This window comes from Nerophis lumbriciformis, linkage group LG34 (assembly GCF_033978685.3).
Source record: "Nerophis lumbriciformis linkage group LG34, RoL_Nlum_v2.1, whole genome shotgun sequence".
NCBI lineage: Eukaryota > Metazoa > Chordata > Actinopteri > Syngnathiformes > Syngnathidae > Nerophis > Nerophis lumbriciformis.
The window spans coordinates 14,015,733-14,030,151 of NC_084581.2; the positions used below are offsets into that span (position 1 = coordinate 14,015,733).

At 38.9% G+C, this 14,419-nt stretch overlaps 1 protein-coding gene across 1 annotated transcript; it reads right to left on the bottom strand.

The window, feature by feature from the left end:
* Positions 1–134: 134 nt before the first annotated feature.
* On the bottom strand, positions 135–13,209 carry unc93a (unc-93 homolog A). The gene is made up of 8 exons (XM_061929736.1): positions 13,048–13,209; positions 10,241–10,422; positions 9,952–10,181; positions 4,326–4,451; positions 3,128–3,339; positions 1,159–1,294; positions 967–1,098; positions 135–892 (listed from the first exon to the last, which is right to left on the bottom strand). Exons 1-8 carry the CDS (start codon positions 13,135–13,137, stop codon positions 615–617), a joined length of 1,386 nt encoding a protein of 461 aa, XP_061785720.1. The 5' UTR covers positions 13,138–13,209; the 3' UTR covers positions 135–614.
* Between the last annotated feature and the right edge of the window lie 1,210 nt (positions 13,210–14,419).

Sequence of the window (14,419 nt, forward strand, 5' to 3'; positions counted from 1 at the left end):
AAATAATGGCCTCATGTCACAAACATGTTTTATGAGGAATACCAGTAATATACAAATATTAAAACTTATTTTTAAAATATTTTAATTGGGGTCATTTTCGACCCCACTCGTGGAAGAGTGAATTCTTAGTAGGTTGTGCATCGAAGGGTTCATTAAAGTGGAGAAAAGAAATCTGCATTCTGTATAGACGGAGATGTACTGTACTCCAGATACCACTAGAGGGCAGCAAAGATTGGATTTACATTCACAGATAAATAGATAGCGTTACATTCTCAACTGTAGATTATACAACAAACGAGTAACACAATAACAATAGTGCATATTTAATATTTTAATAAAATAATTTAAATCCTTTAAAAAGTACAATAGATGTACTCATTATCATAAAAAAGTTAAGATGTCAAAATAATCAAGTTTGTTCAAGTTGCTGTTTCTATTTCTTTGACAAAAGTCAAAAGGAGCAGAAAGATGTTAGGATCAAATATCAAAGAAGTTGAGGGTGTCCTGGAATACAAAAATAAAAGAACGCGTGTAGATATTGCTTAATGACAAATGAAAACAACATCACATGGAGGAACAAGGCCAAGTCTCCATCTTGTTGCCAGTATTTCATATTAAAGTTTTGTCTGGCAGTAAATGTTTTTCTCGTCCATCGCCACCATTTCTTTGGGCTTGTCCTTCACTTCCGGCGTGGGATTCTTGTGCTGGTGGTACTCCACCACGGGGTAGGTGACCATCGTGAGCAGCAGGACGGACAGCAGGATGTAGAGCTTGTACTCCAGGCACAGGAAGGTACTGTAGGCGAAGGCGATGACGAAGCCCAGAGACTCCCACATGCGGTAGTTGGCGAATGCCGCCTCGCTCTCTTGGGGGAAGAGGATGCCGTACAGAGCTGTGTCGGAAAACATCCACACCTTATAAGCCGGGTGTTCGCCGTGAAGATGTGAACACCTGAGAGGCGCTCACCGTTGGTCTGGGTCTGCCACACAGCGTCAGCCATCCCCCACAGAGCAGGAAACACAAAGAAGACCCACAACTGGTCAGGGTGAGGCCTCCAGAACAAGAGGGCGATGATGCAGGCGAAGTTGGCCACGGCAGCTACAAATGAGCTGACAATTAATACAAAATCGTTTAATATCGAATCAATGATTCCGTTACCCAGGACGAAGAGCGCCGTCCTCCCGGTGCAGCGAGCGAGTCTCCCGAAGAGGAAGGAGAAAAGGGAATTGGACGCTCCGAAACACATCATCACGAAGCCCACGTAGTGAATGCCCAGAGCGCACGTCACGTAATTCTGCAAGGAGGAAACACTCACATTCAGATTGACACAAACGACAACACAATGTGATTTATCCACATCATAAGTGTTCCACCTGCCAGTTTTGAACAATAATCATCACCTTTCACACCATACAATGTACAATGAATGCAATGTACAGTCATGCGTCTTCAAACGCCCAACCTAGACGTATTGAACAATTTCACCTCCTCCCGCCAGTTATTAATAATAACCACCACAAAAGACTCATTCAAAATAATCCACAAGGTCTACAACCAAGATATGCTTACATACACGGACTGTATGCATAGACATGTCATAGAATTAAAGGAGCCATATGTAATAATTTCATTTCAAGTCATCATTAAATGGCCCTGATATGTCAAAAGGCATTAATAAATCATGTTCTTTTCGAATACCTCTATAACTGATAACAGTAGTTTAGGTATATTTAGATATGCTCATTTCAAAATTTGATTTACAGCCCCGAAATATTGTTATTGTTTTCATTTCGATGCCCCGCCCTCCACCGTTTCAATCAATCAATCATCAATCAAAGTTTACTTGTATAGCCCTAAATCACAAGTGTCTCAAAGGCCTGCACAAGCCACAACCAGCCCAATTAAAGAGCCTGTGAGTGTGTCACATCCAGGTTGCCGGTTACGCACTGCCCTCTTCGTCTAGCTACTGCCACTGGTAAAGTTACTAAACATGTCAGACCTTAGTAAATCTAAAAGACGTCGTTACGATTCTCAACTTAGTCATGACAAAGCCAGGAACAAAACGAGGATTTGTATCGGGGATGAAAGATGGAGACGATTGAAGGCGGAGAAGATTTTTTTCATCTGACGCCAAACTTGCTAATTTCCTCCTTGATATGAAAGTCAGGCATTTACGTTTTCTTATTACTTGTAATAAATGGAAATGGACATTTTGTATGTAAACTATATTGTCCAATACTGTCTATGATCGTGTCTAACAAAGCTAGCATGTTCGTGCAACGAATGCTTAGTGTGGTGGTGCTTGGATCCTAGTGTAATGCTTAGCATGATATCCCGGTTAATGACACATGGACCAGTTATTAACGACAACCCTAGATTAATAAAAAAATAAACTAAAAACAGACTTCTTCCTACCAAATATTAATGATAACTATTACCTTTCTTAGTTAGAAAAACGTAGAAAACAGAAGCAAAAAAATGTACAGTCAATTCTCCACCAAAGTACAACTAGACACCTGCCAGAATAATTGCAACCACTCCCCCTACCAGTTATTAATTATAATCATTACCTTTTTTAATGAAAAGTAAAGTAATACTTAAAATAATAAATATAGTTAATTCCTGAGGTACTTTCACTCACGCACAAGCACAAATGCTTACAGACATGTTCTAGAATTAATGCAATCACACCTCCTGACAGTTATTTACGATAACCACTACCATGCTTTGCTTAATGGAAAGAAACAAAAAACAGACTTAAAATAATGCACACAATCAATACCCAAGGTACACCCACTCAAGTTAGCATGTCCTGGAAATATTGCAACCACTCCCCCTACCAGTTATTAATATTAATATAATATAATATAATATTAATATTGCAACCACTCCCCCTACCAGTTATTAATATTAATATAATATAATATTAATATTGCAACCACTCCCCCTACTAGTTATTAATGATAACCACTAGGCAAAGACCAAAGGATGCTTGCTCATGCACAAGCTCATAGAACGGCCATGGCATTCATTCGATGACTCCTACCCCTAGTTGTTAATGATAACCACCACCTTGCAGAAAAGCATGAACCTTATGTCAAAATAATGGTCCACATCAGGGCAATACCTTGGTGTACTCTCCAGAGAGGAAACTCTGCTCGAAGCCGCTGTACATGGTGAGCGGGATGAGCATCAGCAGCCTCCAGTCCTTCAGCAGGCGGAAGGTGGCCAGGAAGGTGTGGCAAAAAGGTTCCCGGTTGCCACGGAACTCGCTGGTCTGCTCCTGGTCGATGTTGTCCAGGAAGATGGCCACGATTAGCATGGCCAGCACGCCCACACCTAGCAAATGTCAAGAAAATAATTGTTAGGAACTCAACCACACCTCTGAAAACATAACAATATTGCACATAAATGTTGAAGAATAACTTTTGAAAGTTTTGATTACACCGGAGATATTTCCTTTCCAAATGTATCCCGATAACGCAAACCGATAAGATAAGAGTCTCATAAAATAATCATGTTGATGATGACGTTTTGTTAGTGTTGCCAGGAAACAACTAAATGTGTTTACCTAAGAACTTAGCAATGGTTCATATTTTCAAAACTTATAGCATTCTTAAAGACACTTTCATACTTTGGATTTTTGTGTTTACCTGTATTTTACAGTCAATTTGCTATTATTATCCACTTACCTAACATCGGTTTTTGTGAGTAACCTGTTCCAGAAGGCAACAGATCGATTAGTACAAAAACCAAAGCATTTTTCCCCCCAAACAAATGATGTAAATCCAGTTAATCCGTTCCAGACACACATAGATCTTAACGCAATTTTTTTTTTTAAAGAGAACAACTATAGTTTTGAGAGAAAATTTAATACATGGATAAATGGATATTTAACATCACTTTTACCATAACTAAAGGCTTTTGTTGGCAAAGTCTGCGCTAATTTGTATTTTGCTATGAGTTATATCTTGAATTCAACAGTGTTTCTCACCCTATTTATCAAAGTGATGGCACTCTCAACTTTATTTGGCTTCATTGTGCATGGCTGTCAAGCTCAATAAAAAAACAATGCTTGGGATTCTTTGTTCAGGCACTTAATTCCGCAGACTGTTGTTCCGCCGATCAGTTTGTTACGCGCAATGTTTGTACCATAACCAAAACGATATATTAAAATCGGCGCAATTTGAAATTTGAAAACCAAATGACACGAAAAGTCGGGCGTACAAAGGCCGAGGTACCACTTCCCAAAATTACTACAAAATGAAATACTGCACATTTCTATCACAAATTACAGGTTACCATGGTTACCAAAGAGCCATTACCAATGTAGCAGCCGACGAGGGTCCACACCAGCTCCTGCGCAGGCCTGGTAGTGGTGCTGTTGGACGTGACGTTGAGCCCGCAGTCAGCCGCCCCGCAGAACTGCAGCTTCTCCTCTGAGATGTGAGCTGTGGCAAACATTCAACATGCTTTTATTACTATCCATAGATCCATTTTCTACTGCTTGTCCCATTCGGGGTCGCAGGAGGTGCTGGAGCCTATCCTACTGGCATGATAATGTATGATGACAGCATGTGTAAACACACTAGTGGTCATGTGACCTTACTTAGCATGTCTGCTATCATCGGGGCTGATAAGACCAAGAGTGTAAAGTCATCACACAGAACTCTTAAAACCGAACCACTTAGACCTTGCCCAGTTATGAACGTGTGCTTCAAGGGTTGGTCGCAAAAGCCCCAAAATGTCATTAATTAACTTTTAAGGGAAGACTTGGTGACGGTTTGATTGGGCAAAGCAATACTTTGGTTGTGTTTGTCTAAGTCTCCACTCACAGGGGACAAAGGCTGACTTTTTTGTCTTTTCAAGAATTTTTTACTGTATTTTGGCCCTAATTTTTGTGTTACCCTATTAAACATGATTTTTCCGAAGAGTGTTTTGGATTCTTTTTAGTCTTTTTCCTGATGAAATCACTCAATCATCTTCAGCCTTAAACAAAAATACCAAACATCTTATGTTTATTTATTTATTTAGTTGAACCCTAGTGAGGATAAGCGGTATAAGAAATGGATGGACGGATAATTTTACCCTTTGAAGGCACCACCACATCATTTAAGTGGCTCACCACATCATTTAAAATGGCCCAAAACATCATTTAAGGTGGCCCAAAACATCATTTAAAACTAAATTACTACAATATCTGCTTGTCACCTTGACTTACGATTTGAAAGCAAATTCCTGAAAGAGACAAGCGGTAGAAAATTGATGGATGGATGGATTCATTGTTAATGCAGCCCTCTGAGGGCAGCCATAATTGTGATGTGACCCTCAATAAAAAAGAGTTTGGCACCCCTGATGTTTTGCTATGTTCGAAATAAATTGGTGAAACAAAGTGAAATTAATATTGAACAAAAACAGTTTTAAAAAAATCATCCAAACCCAGCAGACACAAGACATTGATACAATATTGGTTATACATACATGTCCTTTAAAAAGGACTTTGAAACAATGTTGCAAAATAGTTGTATTGGTAAATTGAGACACAATGATGTCCAACGTTGGATCCACATTATTGGTTGGGAAATGACTATATTCCCAGAGCCCAAAAAAAGTCTGCGGGCTATAGAGCGTTTTCTATTCGGGCTCCAGTACTATGGAATGCCCTCCCGGTAACAATTAGAGATGCTACCTCAGTAGAAGCATTTAAGTCCCATCTTAAAACTCATTTGTATACTCTAGCCTTTAAATAGCCCCCCTGTTAGACCAGTTGATCTGCCGTTTCTTTTCTTTTCTCCTCTGCTCCCCTTTTCCTTGAGGGGGGGGGGGCACAGGTCCGGTGGCCATGGATGAAGTGCTGGCTGTCCAGAGTCGGGACCCGGGGTGGACCGCGCGCCTGTGCATCGGCTGGGAACATCTCTGCGCTGCTGACCCGTCTCCGCTCGGGATGGTGTCCTGCTGGCCCCACTATGGACTGGACTCTTACTATTATGTTGGATCCACTATGGACTGGACTCTCACAATATTATGTCAGACCCGCTCGACATCCATTGCTTTCGGTCTCCCCTAGAGGGGGGGGGGGGGTTACCCACATATGCGGTCCTCTCCAAGGTTTCTCATAGTCATTCACATCGACGTCCCACTGGGGTGAGTTTTTCCTTGCCCGTATGTGGGCTTTGTACCGAGGATGTCGTTGTGGCTTGTGCAGCCCTTTGAGACACTTGTGATTTAGGGCTATATAAATAAAGATTGATTGATTGATTGATATATTTCAAAGGTCAAATAAACGTCACGGCCTGACATTGAATAAATGTCGTCGAAAGCATGTCGTTTTTTAACGGTGTATTTGTGTTGTAGAATATAGGTTGGGAAATGACCAACATTTTTATTTATTTTTTGTCCTGTCCAGCAACACAGGCAAATCATATTGTTGATGTACTTTTGTAGATGCCCATATCGGCTGTACAGATGTACTTTACAAAAGAGAAGTGTGGGATACTTCTCTTGTTGCTTTATTTGTATCTGACTTTATTAAATTGATTTATATTAATGTTTGACGCAGCCGGACCGGAGTAGGAGGGGATAGAAAGAGATAAAAAGGAAGACAGAGGGGGAAATTGCGGGGCCAAGACGGGGACAAGACAGAGAGACAACAACAAAATCAACAACAACAACAACAGAACAGCGTCAGCAAATACAATATGTACAAATATGATAGTACAAGTGATAGCAAAGAAGCAATTAGTGAAGTAAATATTAATAACACAGAAATGACAATGAACATTATTGCACTACAAATGGAGCAATAACAATACCAATAGAAATATCACTATTGATAATGAATAATAACAATATTTACCTCTATTATCAACATTACAATTGTTTCAAATGCAACAATACATATATGTAATGATAATTTGAAATACAAAAAAAAGCAGATAAATGGAGTGGAAGAAAAAGAAGCGAACTGTGTTAACCTTGTAGATTGTTATAGTAACAATAGGTTACGCTTTGTCAGTGTGCCATGTGTTACCCAGTTTCCCCTAGGGCAACAACGTTAAAATATGTTTGATGAAACGTGATTATATGCATGACTGTATATATGCATGTGTGCTTGTACTGTATATGTAAAATATGTGTATACCGTATGTATGTTTGTACAGTTTATGTGCGTGTGGATGTACGTATGTACCGTGAGACTGGTGTGTATGTATGTGGGTAAGTACCAATGTGTGCGCGTATGTATGCATTAATGAATGAATATATGTACTTTATGTGTGTATGTATATTGTATGTACTGTATGTGAATATGTATGTGCATTTGTATGTACAATATATTTGTCTCTCAGTATGTGTGGGAGCCAAAGTACGGCTCCAGCCATCCAGAGAGCCCAACCCAAAATAGCAGGTGCAGTCCCCAGGGAACTAGGGACCACCGCCCCAGACAGCCACGCCCACACTACTAATAAACGGTAGCAGAAACAACGGCTACAATACACCTGACAACCAGCACCACTCGGTCAAATCAAAGCAACCGAAAAACCGCGACCGACAATCACACGCCAACAAGACCATGGAGACCAGCCAGCAGCAGCTCGCCAGTCAGCCCAAACGTCAACACGCAAACAAGAGACATCAACACCTCCCCCACTAAAAGACTCCACTCCCCAAACCAGCACAAATACACCACCGCCCAAACAACCGAGACACCGTACCCACACTAAACAAGAGAGCTGCGCTACCCCTGCATCAAGCCACCGACACAGACAAACATAACCCAGCGTCAGAACCCAACATTGATTAAATGTCATGAAAAAGCATGTTCTTTCAACATTATGTTTGAGTTGCTCAACGTCAGGACCTGATTCAAAAAGTTCTCAACATTGTTATAATGTCTTGTGCCTGTTGGGAAATGTTTTTACACCCTTCGAAAACATAAGGACCTTTAGGTCCTGTTTGGCTTTGGATGAGGGGTGTAACGATTTATTTTAACAATGACTCGATTCGCTTTTTGTGGTTGCTAATACGATTCAGGGACGATCTCATATTTTGTTTAGAACGATACGATTCAAAACGATTCAGTGACTTGAAATCGATTCAGTAACTTTTTAGTAAAAATAAGGACATCCAATGTGAGTGTGAAATAAATACTGGATACTGGACACTGCAGGTGAAATTTGTTATTTTTTGTAAGGGAATTATGTGTAAATGAATTATGGATACAAACAAGCAAGTAAACAGCAATTAATGGCCAATGCATTCACATCTTATTTGATGTGCAACAAACACTTTAGGTTGAATTAACAAGAAGAAACCTTTTCTGCTCACATTTTCAACATTCAAGCAATTTTTAACAAAACTACAGTAACCAACATTTTAAGAGTAGATTTACTTTCTAAATAAAGTTTAAATAAACAAAGTATCTGTTCTCCGCCCTCACGTCCCTGATGAAGGACAGCGTATCAGGTGTGCGGAAGCATGTATGCCCCCTCATCTTTGTTGATATTCTTGGCCCCTCCCTTGCCATAGTCTCATTGATCCATCTTTTGTATGTTATTCTTTCTGATCTAATGACTTCTCCTTTGCTGCCATCATGAAGCCTTAGCGTCATGTTGCATTAATGTGGACACCGACTTAAACAAGTTGAAAAACTTATTCGGATGTTACCATTTAGTGGTTAATTGTACGGAATATGTACTGTACTGTGTAATCTACTAATAAAAGTTTCAATCAATCAATCGCGTTGCCGTAACTTGCTCTGCTGACACTTCCGTTGTGTCGGTCGCGTATTTTGTGGCTTAAAGTTGTGTTGCGGCTTTAAATTATTGCATTGTGTAGTTTGTATTTGTTGTGGTTTTTGCAATTGTGCTGTAGCTGAAAGTTTTTGTGTTGTAATTTACGATATTGTCTTGAAGTGTTTGCGTATGTTATGACCTAACTTGACTACCGTAGGTATTTGCCACTTTTGTTTTCAAGACGTCAGAGACGGAGAAAATAGACTAAACGTTTAACGTCCTTATTTTTAAAAAAGCATATCTTCATAAAAAGTCGGCTGTTTTTCAATCCAATGTTTTACTTTTTCTGGTATCGATAAAATCGATTGATTCCATTTTAAAACGATCTTGGATCGATAATTATCTTCCAGAAGGCAAACTTGCCCAGCACAGATCGAAATACTTGAACATTTGGGAATATAAATTGATGGACCCCAACCTAAACAAGTTGAAAAACGTATTCGGGTGTTACCATTTAGTGGTCAATTGTACGGAATATGTACTGAGCTGTGCAATCTACTAATAAAAGTTTCAATCAATCAATCAACCAATCAAAGATGCAGCAGGAAACTCTGGAGGCAATGTGCAGGTGAGACAATGATTTTTTGTCTATGAAAACATGCAAAACTACAAAAAGACTAGCGTGCCGATCGCACAAGAAGCTAAGCTAAGCTTAACATAAAAACAAGCAAACAAAAAGCAAAGGTTAGCTCTGGAATCATAGACATCCTAACTGTTGCGTGTAAGCAAATAAGACAGCCAAACAGTGTGTGGCGAAAGACAGGAATTTGTAGCTCTCTGATTTGTGCCCAGGAGCAGGTGAGCGTCACAAATACTAATCAGAGGCAGGTGAAACTAATCAGCAACCATGGAAACCAAAACAGAACTGAGGTAGTCAAACTAACAGAACAAAACATGATCCGGGCAACGGATCATAACACATCAATCGTTGGAACCCTACTTTGGATATAATTAAAATCGAATTTCACCCAAGAGCTGAATCGATTTTGACTCATTGGGTGTAAAAACTATCGCAGATGAGGAGTGAAGGTTGCTGATACCAATACAAGTGGTGTGGTTGTGAAACTGTGGCCCAAGTACCACTAGTGGTACAGCAACCCAAGAGATGAGAGATGCGATACCACAGTGAAAGGCACCATTAACACCCGTTACTTCATACCTATGTTGGTGTCCTGTCCAAAGATGAGCGAAGACATGAGGTTCCCCCACACGGCCGAAGACTGAAAGATGAAGAAGAAGATGCCAAAGTACTGGTTGATGACGTCTGAGCCCTTCTTGCCCTCTTTGGCCGCCTGCACGTTGCCAGAGATGGTCAGGTAAGTGCACTTAGCCGACCACAGAGGAGAACCCCCCAAACCCAGGATGACCGAGGTGGGGATAAGGGTGTACCTGAGAGCAGGAGCATCTCACTGAGGCTGCTGAGTGTCTTGATTAGACGTGTTTCTTACCAGCCCGGGTAAAGGTTCCCAAAGGAGTAGGATACGTAGCACGCCATGCCGGCCACGATGGTCCACTTACAGCCCAGGTTCTTGATCATGATGGGCGGCAGAAACATGGAGGAGATGATGATGGAGGCGTAAATGACGCTCAGCGAGGTCACGCCCATCCCCTCCTCCGCATTAAGGCTGCTCTGCAGAGGAAGAGGTTTTGGGAAGCTGGTTTAGGTCCAGAAGAAAGGCTCAAACTTTGCTCTGACGCACGTGTGACTCAACGTGCACGCTATTTTCAACTCAGCCACATGGCGGGGACTCAAACTTCCACTAGAACTGCTGTCGTTTACAGGATAATTGCAAAACATCATAAAAATAGCTTTTGCAACTGGGATAAGTCATCAATATAGTGCACAAAATTTATATTTTGATCAAAAACAAAAAAACAAACATTATTATAAATATATAATTAAAATATATGTCTGTATTTTTTACTATATTTAATTGACAGTAAGAAAATGGAAATATTTTCTGCATTTTTTTGATAACTCATCTGTCACACAAAGAATATCTTCATTTCATTTAGCATCCAGTAAATGGTAGAGGTTCCATTGAAAATATATTTGTTTTTCAAAGTATTCGTTTGTAATATTTAATTAATATTGTTATATTAATTATTTACATTATATGCATATGTTACATTTGATTCATAATATTATTTTTTTCTATTGTCCTAATTCCTTTTTAAACTAAAATAAAGTAGTATAATATAGTATTTATACATATATATATTAAGTATAATTAAAAAAAAGTACCGGTAATGAATAAATCGGTAGACGTTGATTAAATAAAATGTGATGTAGGACTAATTAACAAAACTACTTTTTCTACACAAACACGATAATTTACAGGATTAGTATGAATTCCCAAAATTGTATTAAATATCTAAATTATATGTATTGAATAGTACATACAGTAGATACAATACTGTAAGTAGAATATTATTAAAATATCATTTGAAGAAGAGATTAGACATTAAAAGCAGATACGTGAAAAAAAAATTAAAACTATGTAATGACTATCCATGTACGTTATCAAAAAAATACATTTGTCGAGTGATATGAAGGATTATATGTCGGCCACGTTGTCAGACATATGGAACTATCCAGTGCTCCAGACATCATTCTACACGACAAAACCGATGAAAACTAGAAAAAGCATGGAGGTCTACAACTTATTTGTGTGGCTGGGTCAAGGAAGTTGGTATCAAGACTCTCCCGGATAAATAAATGCATCGTTTTTGCTCAGGTAAAGTTGCATTTCATGAGTTCAATTTGCGTCTTATATAACTATAGATGTCAACGTTGTGTATGTGCTGAAAGCTTCATATATGATTGCTGCCTTTGGTAAAAAAAATAGATTTAACTAAGATTTTGCTGACATTTGATTTATTTTATTTGGACTTATCGAGTTGGTGGTTTCCAAAACACTAGTAGCAAACATGCACGTTTTAAGAACACCAAAACAAGATAAAATACAAGATAATACCTAAATGAGCAACACTAAACATTAGAAGTATATCAAACAAACCCTTTAACGAAGTGATCACTGCAAACTTGTGCATTCTTTGACTCTGCTTGCTTCCCTGGACTTGAGTGCGTGCCACTCTTCTCTTCGTCTTTCGTAAATCTTGACATCGTTCGCCCTTTTTGATTACTTCTCGAGAAACCCTGAAGAAACGTTGTCTTTTTCGCGATTTGAAGGTTTCCAACAGCCTAAAACAGTGTTTTTCAAACACTGAGATATTGTCTGGTGTGCCGTGGGAGTTTATGTAATTTCACCTAATTGGGTTAAAAATATTTTTTGCAAACCAGTAATTATAATCCGCAAATGTGCCGTTGTTGAGTGCCTGTGCTGTCTAGAGCTCGGCAGAGTAACCGTGTAATACTCTTCCATATCAGTAGGTGGCAGCCGGTAGCTAATTGCTTTGTCGATGTCGGTAACGACGACAATGATTTGCAGGTAAAAAGGTATCTAATGCTTAAACCAAAAATAAACAAAAAGCGAGTGACGCTAAGAAAAGGCATTGAAGCTTAGGGAATACTATGCAAAACTAAAACTGAACTGGCTGCAAAGTAAACAAAAACAGAATGCTGGACGACAACAAAGACTTACAGCGTGTGGAGCAGACAGCGTCCACAAAGTTAATTCGTAAATGACATGACAATCAACAACAAAATAGGAGCGCAAGACAAGGACTAAGACACTACACACAGGAAAACACCAAAAAACTCAAAATAAGTCACAGCATGATGTGACAGGTCGTGACAGTACTTAGAGACAAGAGCTATAGTGATGCATGGTTGGTTATGATTTGAATTCAAATCAAACAATTGCGAGAACGACTTTTTATTGTCAATATCGGTTGCTCGGTTTAATTTTTTTAATGTTTTCTACTGGTGGTGTGACTCAGAAAAGGTAGAAAAACACTGGCCTAAAACAATGCAAGCATAGGTAATTTTTTTGTACAAATGTTTTTTCAATTAGAAAAAAATAGAAATTATTTTTGTTATTTTTATTAAATTTTTTAGTTTTTTTTAAAGTACTATTCATTTATAAAACAAATGTGGCTATAACCATAATGGTTTATCAATTAACATCAATGAAAAAAATATGACATATCAATATGTTGAAAATGTTTTATTTATTTTTATTTTGTTTATTACAGCAAAAACTAAAAGTTTTATACGCTAAATGTGAACTTGTTTTCTTCACTTTACAAATATCAAAACGTGATTATTATTATTATTATAGTTTGCGTATACCTGCAGGCTCTGTAGTCCTCCATAGGCAGTGAAGAGCGACAGGAAGCCGAGAGACACCACCAAAACGTTCTTGAAATTGCGGCTGAACATGGCTGTTTCCCCAAAACTGAAAGACAACAAATGTTACAACGAGTGTCTTTTCAGAGGAGCTTCTCTGCTGGCGAGTAAAAAGCGCTTGTAAAGGCTTGTGTGTGATAAAGAGCTCTACAGATATATTTTAAAGGCAACTCCTGTGAGCAAAGTCCAGCTGTGATGACACAGACATATGTACAGTTCTCACACACACTTATATATGAGTACTTATCGTTGGGCCTCTGATTGGACACACCAAATGACACATCATGAAAACTTTGCAGTGTGCTTCCTGTAATGTTTACTGCTTAAACCATTATTGTGAAAGTCTGTATCCTTACTGCTGTAACAGGATGTATTGTGCTTCACTAACCAGAAGGGAGAAAATGCCGATGTTCGACCAAGAGGTAAAAAATAAAGAGCTCCCGGGCTAAACTGAGAAATAAGAATTTTCTATGTCCAGTTATTATCCAGATTAGTCTATAATACTTCTCGTGTATAGGTAATCACAACATGGTGTCAGAGTGAAAGTAATAAGACGACGGACCCGCGAAAAAAAAGAAAACTAGTCGAGAAAAAAATAAATAAAAAAAGGCGGGAAAAAGTCTACAATGGAAGCGTTTGGCGTACCTACCCCGAAGATGGACTGGGATTCATCTAATCTACCAGATGCGTGGCGGAGATTCAAGAAACATGCACAACTCATGTTCACAGGACCGCTCAAAGAGAGAGCAGAAGTGGAAAAATGCAGCAACACATGGACACTGACTGACATACTTGCCAACCCTCCCGGATTTTCCGGGAGACTCCCGAAATTCAGCGCAATGATTGAGGGAACCCCTCATGAAACAGGCCTGTAGAGATGAAGTAGTCTTGTAATTTTTTTTCCCACACATACATATATATATATATATATATATATATATATATATATATATATATATATATATATATATATATATATATATATATATATATATATATATATATATGAAATACTTGACTTGGTGAATTCTAGCTGTAAATATACTCCTCCCCTCTTAAGCACACCCCCAACCACGCCCCCCGTCACCATCCCCACCTCCCGAAATTGGAGGTCTCAAGGTTGGCAAGTATGCTGACTGAAGATGAAGCTAAGTTGCTAAAAACATACTACGACAGATTCTCAGAATACCTCACCCCGAAAGCAAATCCTATATTTGCAAGATATAAATTCTAGGAAAAGACGCAAGGAAACTGTGAGTCATTTGAGCACTTTGTGACAGATCTCAAGCTACTAGTTAAAGACTGTAACTACACA

What these genes read in the sequence shown, in the direction of transcription:
- unc93a (XM_061929736.1), bottom strand. Translation starts at nt 13,137, where the DNA reads ATGTTCAGCCGCAATTTCAAGAACGTTTTGGTGGTGTCTCTCGGCTTC. An exon ending in TGGACAGGACACCAACATAG is followed by an intron (nt 4,452 to 9,951) that starts GTATGAAGTAAC and finishes TGTTTGCCACAG; the next exon opens with CTCACATCTCAGAGGAGAAG. An exon ending in GACGGCGCTCTTCGTCCTGG is followed by an intron (nt 1,099 to 1,158) that starts GTAACGGAATCA and finishes GCTCATTTGTAG; the next exon opens with CTGCCGTGGCCAACTTCGCC.